General features: G+C 37.1%; 1 protein-coding gene across 10 annotated transcripts in view; it reads right to left on the bottom strand.

Moving 5' to 3' along the window:
• Window positions 1-12,161, bottom strand: part of USP25 (ubiquitin specific peptidase 25) — a 172,321-nt gene that overhangs the window by 88,264 nt on the left and 71,896 nt on the right. For all 10 annotated transcript variants that reach the window (XM_064273110.1, XM_064273112.1, XM_064273111.1 and 7 more), the window contains one exon: window positions 1,903-2,065. In XM_064273110.1, coding sequence (XP_064129180.1) covers window positions 1,903-2,065 — 163 coding nt within the window. The remainder of the gene's footprint in view (window positions 1-1,902; window positions 2,066-12,161) is intronic.

Raw genomic sequence — 12,161 nt, 5'->3', positions numbered from 1 at the left:
GACAACTACTCTACCCTCTGTGAAATATGGGAAATATAATCTTTGGAGATAGCTCAATTTAAGAGGCTCAGACTCAGAAAATATCATTAGGCAAAGTCTGTGTTGAGGGAGGAGGGGAATGAGATTCAGGACAACAAATGCGAAGGTTAAATAAAAACCTGCAAAATGACTCCCACCCTGAGATCCCAACTCTCCTTCTCTAGACCTACTTTTGTAAAGTCAGCAACCATGCTTAAACTACAAAGAATCAGAATCCTGTCTAGATTTAAAGCAGAAAAATGTTCTGTGGCAGATTATCTCCAAGTGGGAAAAAAAAAAAAAGGAACTGATAATGTTTGAGGATATAGAAAATATTATTGATAAGACTATAATAAAGATGTTAGAGTATCTGGAAATTTTCAAGGATCCATATGTAAAAAATGGGGTGGGGGGGAAGGCAGCAGTTGACTCCAAGAAAATGAAAGATTACAGGGGGTAGTCCTAGTGAATCACTGGCTTACTAGGGATTGATATTTACAAAGCCACAGAAAATATAAACACTGACTACTGACTTTTTGGCTTGTTATATATAGCTATGTTGGGAAATGAAGGGAAAAGGTAATTCTGGCTGGGTGAAAAAGGAGAGCTAAATTCTCAGCTATCTGAACAGAAAAGCCTGGAGTTTAGAAACGGGAGCACAGCCGATGGGAGAATCAGCTAGAACTGGTCGTGGCTGCCTTTAAGAAGCAAGACTATGAGGTAGAGGTTTGTGGCAGAGCGCTGCTCTTTTTCGCTTTAAGCCTTTTAGTGCCATGGGGTTTTTGGGTTTGACTATGCACTTCTGTTTCTTGATGAAAATTTAAAAATTAAAGAGATAAGAGCAAGTAGTATGGCTAAACACAATAAATAATATCCTATTTTTTTTAAACATGCAACCTTTTTTCAATATCCTCACTTAATAGTTTAGGTATTTTATACATCACTGAGGAGTCCCTAGGTTGCACAAATGGTTATGCACTGGACTACTAAACGAAAGGCTGGCAGTTCAAACCCACCCACAGGCATCTTGGAAGACAGGCCTAGCTGTCTGCTTCTGAAAGGTCACTGCCTTGAAAACTCTATGGAGCAGTTCTACTCTGCACGCTTGGGGTTGCCATCAGTCAGAACCAACTTGACAGCAACTAACAAAAATAACACATATCATTTGGGTGACAGAAGCATCTTAAGTCTTCTATTATAGCACAAACCATACACATCCCTTTTCAGTTAATTTATTCATTCATTACTTAACTGAGCTCCTTCAGTGTACTAGACAGTGTACTATATGCTGGTTATAGAACAGTAACAGAAGATGTGCTCTCTGCCTTCAGGATGCTTGTATTTTAGGCAACCTGGAATCACATCGTTTATGAGTAAGGTCACCATATAATTTTATCATCCAATCCACAACCCTTCTGAGCGTGAAAGAGGGCTTTAAGACATTAGCTGCCAACTGATCAACAATGGGAGTAAACCAGGACTGCACCGGCAAACCAGGAGGTAAGGCCACCTCACTTTTGAGCACTGACCTACAAACAGCCAATTCTGATTTCTTATCTTGTTTACAATGCTTCACTAAATTTACGGAAAAGTTCATTCAAAAAATGTCTTCTTTCCACCCTGACAACAATCCCTAACAGCAGAGCAGAAATGAATCCAGGTAAGAGAAGCACAGGTAGTGCTCTACTGTTAAAACTCCATGCTGGGGATGAGGATTGACGAGGGTTGAGGCTTGCAATTCCCAACCTAGTTCATTAGACAGACGGGCATATTAAACACTGGTCTATGTTTATGTTTAAAGTAGACAACGTAAAAGAAACACAACCTTGACCCACTTCCCCTGCTACCATGCCCACCAAATAAGATTCAAATAAAGAACCTTACCTGAATAACAGCACTAAACCAGCAAGTATTGCCAACATTCTTTAGCCCGACAGGAGCTTTGTCCTGCCTTTTTCTATCATAAGGGTTTCGAGAATCCCTCCAAACTTCTGTAGGAGTCTTCTTCAAACATGCTTTATTTTCTGCTATGCTGGCTTCAAGAACTCTTAAGCAATAGAGAGAAAATGTTGAAAAAAGTAGTTTTAATTTAAGGCTACACCCTAAGCAATAATAAACCATAAGCCCTAACAATTTTGATTACTCAAGTTCTGGATCATCTATTTGGAGAAGTAATAGTTAACATGAACTTTATTCCAGTTACCAGTTTTCTGTAAGAACATAGCAATTGAAAATGCCAACAGACCAAAAGAAATTCAGCCTTTTTCCTAAGAAAAAGCACATATCAAACACAAAAAATATTATAGAGTTGAATAAATTTTCACCAAATTAGAGGTTTAGTATCAGGAATATAGCAAGTAGGTAAGTTTTCTAAGAAATCATTGTATTAAAGCACATGCTTACCACTTATCATAAGTATTTTTTAATGTAACAATTACTTCGAATCATCAATATTAAAAATTGAAGAAATCATATACTTTTTATTGCTGTAAGCATCAATTTCCTCTTCTATAAAACCAAAAAAAAAAAAAAAAAAACACTCACTGCTGCAGAGTCAATTTCGACTCATAGTGACCCTACAGGACACAGGAGAACTGCCCCATGCGGTTTTCCAGGCTGTAATCTTTATAGGAGCAGACTGCCATGTCTTTCTCCTGTGGAGCCACTGGTAGCTTCTAACTGCCGATCTCTCGGCTGGCAGCTGAGTGCTCTAACCACTGTGTTACCAGGGCTCCTACCTCCTCTATAAAAAGAGGTTAAATATGGGAAATTCTAGGGGTCCTTTTTTTTTTCAGTCCTAGAGATACATGATAGCTAAATAAAGGACAAGAATGCTTTTGTATGCACTTCTTCACCTAAAAGTTTGCTTAGGAATAAAAGTAGTGAAAATACCTAACTATCAGAATAAGAAAAGATTATTAACCTCTCTAAGATAAACTATTCTAAAGGATACCCTCAATATATCTAAACATGGCAAAGTAATGTTACTTTGTTTGATAATAAAGCTTTTCTTGCTTCTAAGCATACAAAAATAAACCTAAAATCACTAAATGACCCATAATTTCACGTATGAATTTACCTTATTTAACCTCTTTGGTTTACCCAAGAAGTTTGCCTTCTCAAGAGATGCTGTTACTTACTATACTAAATAAGCATAAGTAATATGCAGATTGCCTTAACCCACTTTGTATTAATTAGAAAACTCAGAGGTAGAATAAATCATAGTGACATTATTATCAGCAAAAATAAGTTTTTCTAACTTTTCAGCTTCTGGAGAAAATTTCATTCATGCTACACCATCTTTATCCTAAAGAGTTTTCCTTATCAGGTTAATGTCAAAATAATATAGCTATATTTCATAATTATGGAAAAAATTAATTATTCTCTTATCTCTAACAATAATATCTACAACATTACATACAGTGTAGTTGTGTTATAAAACAGCATTTAAAATAACCTTTGTGATACAGGAGGAAAGTCTGCGGGGGGCAGTGGCAATAAAGCCATACACTAAAAAAAAAAGTGGGTCACCACATGAGATGCTAAAATGTAGAGATCCAGGTAAACTGATGTACTTAAAAATAAACTGTTTACATTTCTATCACTTCTAAGGGTTTTCTTTGCCCAAAATCAACTGTCCTAGGCAACCGACATTCCAGGCTTTTTCTCTTAAACTATTTACCATAACAAAGAATCAGAATTTCTTGGAAGATAGACAAACAAGGGCAGAAAAAAATCAGGATTTCCACTTTTACCAGAATGCAAGTTTTCAAGAACACAAGAGGGATTGATAAAAGGTCAAAGAGTCGACTTAAGAGAACTCCCACTGGCCTATTTGGGCGGTACAGCACAGTATAAGAACAAAACGACAATAATGATAACGTAATAATAATAATACCCATTTCCTAAATGATATTTCTATTTTATAAAACCTAAAAACCGAACTCACTGTCATTGAATTGATTCTAAGTCACAGCAACTCTACAGGACAGAGCAGAACTGTCTCAGGGTTTCTAAGGAGCAGCTGCTAGATTCAAACTTCCGACCTTTTGGTTAGCAGCCAAGCTCTAAACCACTGCACCACCAGGGCTTCTCCATTTTATAGATACGATATTCATTATAACAAAAGTATGGGAGCAGGTTCATTGTAAAATTCCTTAACCACACCATATGGTAGAATTACGGTGCTAAAAGAAGACAGACAAAAAAGGAATACTGTGACTTTGTGACCTCCTTGATTTAGAGCTTACAGCACATTCAGATACAGTAAAACCTGTGAAAACCCAAACCTGTGTAAGGTGGTAACCTGTCAGAGAAGGAAAACTCAAATATTTTCCACTAAAACAAGTGACAGAAAAGTGGTAAGACTGCATGGAAACCTTGTGAGACCCAGAAGAACAAGGCAGTCCTGTGGAGTTCTGGCTCTCACAGGTCTCACTGTATTACAGGGGCCCTTCAATATGCCTAAGGAGCCCTGGAGGCGCAGTGGTTAAGAGCTCAGCTGTTCACAATTAAAAAAAAAAAAAAAGAGTTCAGCTGCTAAGTAAAAGGCTGACAGCTCGAACCCACCAGCCACTCCATGGGAGAAAGACATGGCAGTCTGCTATTGCAAAGATTTACAGCCTTGGGAACAATATGGAGCAGTTCAACCCCGTCCTATAGTGTCCCTAGAGGCAGAATCTCGATAGCAATGAGTACAATGTGCCTCATTAGGTGTCTTCCTACCACCTCCTCTTGGCTCCAAAAGAACTTTAAAAGCACATTTATTACACTGCACCGAAAATATTTATTAATCAAGCAGTCTCTCCCATCAGTATTTAGAGAGCAGAAACACCAATTATTATCATTTTTTCTTTTTTATCCCTAGAGTCTTTCAATATGAGTCGGAATCAACTCGACGGCACTGGGTTTCTGGGTAGAGTCTACATGACAAATAGTAGCAGTTAAACAAGTGTATGAAGTGAATGGATGATCAGATATTAGATTCCATCACCTCTTAGTTTTTTTTTTTTTTAAACAAAAGCTCGGCCTCTAGCCAAAATACTACTCTACTCCCAAGCCCTTGTCCCTTCCTAAAGTTCAGTACTGACACTATGAATGTAAGCTTTTTATAAAGTCAGGTCCTACGTAAGGGTTCATTCTCTGGCCTCGCCAATATAAAGTCAGGCTCTGAAGTATAAAATACACAACAGCTAAGTTCCAGATACTAAGGCTGCCAACAGAGACAGATAATAAATTCTACAAATCTTAGGGAGCTCATAAATAGCCAAAAGCAAAATGTAGCATGCTGAGGGAGGCAACTCCATGAGCCACAAATCAAAAACCAACCCCTGCCACATATCACCTGCTCTCTTATTCTCCCTAACACCGGTCATGACCTTGGCACTCAGCAATATAAAAGATGACAAAATGCTTTGGTGTCTAATCTTTCCACACACTATACAGAATGCTTAAAGCGCTTAATTATGGTGAATTTTCACTTTGCCATTAAAATTTCACTGTATGGGTTTTTTTGTCTGTTTTATGTGTGTTGTTTACAGCTGTAATGTTGAAAACTACCCACTTAAACTCACCAAGTCCCTTTTTGGGAAGCGTCATACTCACTGAAAAACATGACTATCATTTAAGCTGTACAGATCAACCAATTAAAAGAAGAAAGGAAAAAAGGAAGAAAGGAAGGAGAAAAGAAAATCATTTGTTTTAAAGCATATGGTTAAAATGTACGAGACACAAATAACTGCTATTACATTTTTAAATGATAATATAATCCAAAAGGTATATAATACAGGCCATAAATGTCAAAATGTTACAAAATAAGGCAGCATGTTTATCTTCCTAAAACATATGTGTGAAATACTTCTATCCACTTAATTTGAACACAGAATAAAATGTTTATGATTTTGAAATGTATGGGCAGTTCTACTCTGTCCTATAGGGTTGCTATGAGTCAGAATTGACTCGACAGCACTGGGTTTTTTAAAATACATTTTTACTTTTTTACCCCCATAGGCTGAATACTGAAGATGTGTGATAAATCGATGATTCTTTCACTGAATTTCTATAAGCACCTAATATATACTTAAAGGCTCTCTTCACATATAAACATACTGTCAGTTATATTCTGAGGTTTTTATGAACTAAAAAAAAAAAAATGAGATCTGATATGTTTATGAATGTTTCATTACATATATTCACTTTACTATTTTGTAGAAAAGAAAAATTTCATAAATCAGATTGGGGACCATGATTAAGTCATCAGTAAAAATCTATCATCAAGACTTAAAAAAATTTAAGTTCAGAATGATTGTATTTACTCTGAATACAAACCTTATACACTAAACTACAGTGAGTATAAACCCACACTATTTCTCACTATCCAAGCTCATGAAATTAAAACTAAGCAATCAAATACATTTGCATGAGGAGAGAAAGGTCTGTGTGGGTGTGCACATAATGACACACATACAATTTAAATTTTCAGGGAAAGGACTATCCACACTGAAGGTGAAACCTGTATGTTGAACATTAATTCAAGAGTTATGTAGTCCAAACTCCCATAGTCCTCAACACTGAATTGACTGGCAACTGGAACACAGAACTACGGCAAGAGATCCGTTCATGTAGTTAAATTTGGAACACTGACTTTCTAGCAGTGTCCTCTGCTACTCAGTTACGACATTTGTTGTTGTTAGGTGCCATCAAGTCGTTTCAGACTCATAAGAATCCTGTGTACAATGAAACACTTCCCCATCCTGCGCCATCCTCACAATTGTTGCTGTTTGAGCCCACTGTTGCAGCCAACGTGTCAATCCATCTTGTTGACAGTCTTCCTCTTTTTCGCTGACCCTCTACTTCACCAAGCATGATGTCCTTCTCCAGGGACTGGTGCCTCCTAGTAACATGCCCAAAGTACAGGAGACCAAGTCTCACCAACGTCGCTTCTAAGAAAGAATTCTGACTGTAATTCTTGGAAGACGGATTTGTTCGTTCTTCTGGTAATCCATGCTTATATACAATATTCTTCACAAACAACATAACTGAAATGCATCAATTCTTCGATCTTACTTCTTCATTGACTAGCTTTTGCATGCATATGAGACAAATGAAAATACCATGGCGTGAGTCAGGGTTACCTTAGTTCTCAAAGTGACATCTTTACTTTTGAACACTTTAAAGAAGTCTTTTGCTGCAGGTTTGCCCAATTCAATGTGTCACTTGATTTCTTGAGTGCTGTTGCCATGGATGTTGATTGTGGATCCAAGTAAAATGAAATCCTTGACAATTTCAGTCCTTTCTCTGCTTACCATGATGTTGCTTGTTGGTCCCATTGTGAGGATTTTTGTTTTCTTTATGGTGAGGTGTAATCCATACTGAAAATCGTAGTCTTTGATCTTTATCAGTAGCTGCTTCAAGTTCTTCTACCTTTCAGCAAGCAAGGCTGTATCATCTGCATAAGCAGGTTGTTAATGGATCTTGCTCCAATCCTGATGCTGAGTTCTTCATATAGTACAGCTTCTTGGATTATTTGCTCAGCATTCAGACTGAATAACTATGGTGAAAGGATACAACCCTCATGCACAGGTTTCCTAATTTTAAACCATGCAGTATCCCCTTGTTTTGCTGGAACAACTAACTCTTGGTCTATATACAGGTTCCACATGAGCACAATTAAGTATTCTGGAATTTCAATTCTTCACAAAGTTATTCATAATTTGTTATGATCCTCATAGTCAAATGCCTTTGCATAGTCAATAAAACACAGCCAAGATCCTTCTGATATCAGCAATGATATCTCTCTTTCCACATCCTGTTCTAAATTCGGCTCGAATTTCTGGCAGTTCCCTGTTGGTGTACCGCTGCAATGGTTTTTGAATTATCTTCGGCATAATTGCATGTGATGTTAATGATACTGTTTGATACTTCTGCATTCTGTTGGATCATTTTTCTTCGGAATAGGCCTATGTATAGATCTTTTCCAGTCAGCTGGCCAGGTAGCTGTCTTCCAAGTTTCTTGGCATAGACGAGTGAGCACTTCCAACATTCCATCTGTTTGTCGAAATATCTCAATTGGTATTCTGTCAATACCCGGGGCCTTATTTTTTACCAATGCCTTCAGTACAGCTTGGACTTCTTCCTTCAAGTACCATTGGTGTTTATTGATATGCTACCTACTGAAATGGTTAAACGTAGACCAATTCTTTTTGTTACAGTGACTCTATGCATTCCTTCTTTTTTTTTTTTTTTTTTTTTGATGCTTCCTACATCATTTGATTTTTTGCCCATAGAATCCTTCAATATTACACTTCAAGGCTTGAACTTTTTCTTCAGTTCTTTAAGTTCAAGAAATGCCAAGTCTGTTCCATTTTGTTTTTCTAACTCCAGGTCTTTGCACATTTCATTATAATACTTAACTTTGTCTTCTCAGGCCACCCTTTGAAATTGTCTGTTCAGTTCTCTTCATCACTTCCTTCCATTCCTTTTAGCTACTCTGTGTTCAAGAGCAAGTTTCATAGTCTCCTCTGACATCCATTTTGGTCTTTTCTTTCTTTCCTGTCTCTTTAATGACCTCTGGGTTTCTTCATGTATGGTGTCCTTGATGTCATTCCACAACTCATCTGGTCTTCAGTCATTAGTGTTCAATGTGTCAAATCCATTCTTGAGATGGTCTCTAAATTCAGGTGAGATATGTTCAAGGTACACTTTGGCTCTTGTGGACTTGTTCTTATTTTCTTCAGCTTCAACTTGAACTTCCATTTGAGCAATTAACTGTAGTCGGCCCCTGGCCTTGTTCTGACTGATGATACTGAGCTACTCCCTATTTTCTTTCCACAGATGTAGACGATTTAATTCCTGTGTATTCCATTTGGTGAGGTCCACATGTATAGCTGCCATTTATGCTGCTAAAAAAAGGTATTTTCAATGAGTGGGTTGTTGGTCATGCAAAATTCTATCACACAATCACTGTCGTCATTTCTATCATCAAGGCCATATTTTCCAACTACTGATCCTTCTTTATTTTCAACTTTCACATTTCAATCATCAGTAATCACCAATGCATCTTGACTGCATATTTGACCAATTTCAGAATGCAGAAGTTGACAAAAATCTTCCATCACTCTTCTGTCAGTTTCTTGTACTATGGTGGCTTACGTGTTGCTGTGATGCTGGACGCTATGCCACTGGTATTTCAAATACCTGAAGGGTCACCCATGGTGGACAGGTTTCAGCAGAGCTTTCGGACTTAGACAGGTTAGGAAGAAGGACCTGGAGATCTACATCTGAAAAATTGGCCTATGAAAACTTTTTGGAGAGCAGCAGACCATTGTCTGACATGGTGCCGGAAGGGGAGCCCCTCAGGTAGGAAGGCACTCAAAATATGACGGGGGAAGACTTGCTTTCTCAAAGGAGAGTCTACCTTAATGACGTGGATTGAGTAAAGTTTTCAGGACCTTCATCTGCTGATATGGCCCAATTCTAAATGAGAAGAAACAGCTGGAAACATGCATTAATAATCAGAACGTGGAATGTATGAGTCAAGGAAAACTGAAAACTGTCGAAAATGAAATGAAATGCTTAAAGATTGATATCCTAGGGATTAGTAACTGAAATGGATTGGTACTGGCCTTTTTGAACTGGACAATCATACAGTCTACTATGCCAGGAATGACAAATTGAAGAGGAATGGTGTCGCATTCACTGTCAAGAAGAACATTTCAAGACCTATCCTGAAATGAAACACTGTCAGCGATATGACAATATCCACAAGCCTACAAGGAAGACCAGTTAATATGACTACTATTCAAAATCACACACCAAATACTAATGTCAAAGATGAAAAAACTGAAGTTACCACATTAGCATTATGAAAAAGGAGGTCCCAAACCAGGTCAAACAAAAGAAGGCTGCTCTCTATAGTATATGTGAAAACAAACCTCTCCAAAGAGCAGGGTGAGATTTTAATGTTTAATAACTTTTTAACATCTCACCTCTCTATTCTCTTAGGGTGACCAATAAATGTTACTGTTGTTGGGTGCCATCAAGTAGATTCCTACTTATAGTGACCCTATGTGACTGATAACCAGAACTCTTCATTTCTAACAGAGTGGAACTTATGAATCTTTATCTTAAGATTGATGCTTTTTCTGTCTTTAAGAAACACTTTTCTATCCTGAGGTATAAAAATAAAAAATACAAAAATATTCTCCCATATTATCTTTTAAACATTTTATATTTTGGGTTTTCGTGTGTGTAATTAGCTTTATCAAATGGTGTAAGGAAGAAGCACAATTTTATTTTTTTCCACATAAATATCAAATTTTCCAAACACAGTTTAATTAAATAGATCTTCCATTCTCCACTGAGCAGTGGTACCATCTCTAACACAGATCATTTTCATAATGACTATAACTCTGCAATTAGTCTTGATTTCTGATATGGCAAATTCTCTCCCTTTTTTCTCTGTATTATCAAATAAATTTAGAATCTCATGGTTAGTTTCCTAAAAGAAAAAATACACGAATATTTTGTTTGGGACTGCAGTGAGCCAATAAGTTCATTTAAGGAGAACTGACCAGTTTTTTGGTGTTCAGTCTTCCAATTTGTGAAATAGCACTTATTTCCAATTATTTACATACTCTTTAATGTGTCTCTTGAGCAATTCTTATAAGACTTATTCTTTGTCTCTAATAGTTTCAGATGTTATAAATGTTATCTTTTTAAAAATCTACTTTCTCAGTCTTTCTTATATAATTTTGTATAGTGATTATCCATCAACACAGCTAAATGCAGTAAAATTTCCCCCTAAAGCATTTTATTAGACATAATTTATAGATAATATACAAATTTTGAATGTATAACTTGGTGACTTTTTTACATAATGTATTGTTATGGATTGAACTATGTCCCCCCAAAAATGTTATAAATTCTAACCTCTATGGCCAGTGGTTACAATCTCATTTGGGAATTTTTTTTGTTATGTTAATGAGACAGGATTAGTGTAGGGTATATCTTGAGTCAATCTCTTTCCACATATAAAAGAAATTAAATGTAAGCTAGCAAGCAGAGACGGGGGAGAGAAATGCCAAGCCACATGACGACTGCCCAGGAGCAGAAGGTCAAAGAGACAAGGGCCTTCCTCCTGAGGTGACAGAGAGAGAAAGTCTTCCCCTAGAACCAGCACCCGAATTTAAACTTCTAGCCTCCTGAACTGTGAAAAAATAAATTTCTGTTTGTTAAAGCCATCCCCTTGTACTATTTGTTATAGCACTACTAGGTAACTAAGACATCTATATGCTTATATGTCCCCCACCAGACCAAGATAGAGAAAATCTCCATTACCCCAAACATACCCTCATTGTCCTCCATCCAACAGTGTCCTCTCCATCCCCCAGATAAACACTATTTTGACTGCTATACCCATAAATTAGTTGTACCTATTCTTGAACATCATATAAATGAAATCACAAACCAGTTACTCTTTATTTCACTCAACATGTTGGTCTGGGAATTCATCCATATTTTTGCAAGTAGCAGGAATATTTTCCTTTATATTGCTTAGTATTGCACTGCATGAATATACCATCATTGTTCATCCATTTTGCTATTATGGACATTTGGTTGTTCCAGTTTTTAGTTATTATCAATAAAGCACATTTTTGCATGAGTCTTTCTGTAGACACATGTACTCTTTTCTCTTGGGTCTGTACCTGGAGTAGAAATACAGAGTGCTAGTATATAGCATATATGGAAATTCATTAGGAGCTCCCAGATTTTCAAAGTACTTATACCCTTGTACTTTCCCACCAGTAGGGTCTGACATTTCCAGTTGCTCCATATACTCACCAATACTCAGCATCGTCAGTGTTTTTCATTTTAGCCAGTGTCATGGGTACGTAGTGAAGTCTATTTTCTAATGAGATGACTAGAATTAGGATGCTGATCACGCTTGTACCATGCAGATCGCCACCAATGCTATAAGCCATCATTAACCCCAACAGAGCAATACATAACGAAATCATATAAAGGGTAAAAATTAAGGAACTCTATGTTTCTGAAACAGAGGCTACCACTGTTACGCTGGATATGTGACTCCTGACAAAACTGACCTGTTTCTGTTGTGCTGAGGGTGGCCACACTGCCTGGAG

Source organism: Loxodonta africana, chromosome 20 (genome assembly GCF_030014295.1).
Source record: "Loxodonta africana isolate mLoxAfr1 chromosome 20, mLoxAfr1.hap2, whole genome shotgun sequence".
NCBI classification, from domain to species: domain Eukaryota; kingdom Metazoa; phylum Chordata; class Mammalia; order Proboscidea; family Elephantidae; genus Loxodonta; species Loxodonta africana.
The sequence above is the reverse complement of the archived record's forward strand: the minus strand, read 5'-3'. Positions and strand labels throughout refer to the sequence as shown.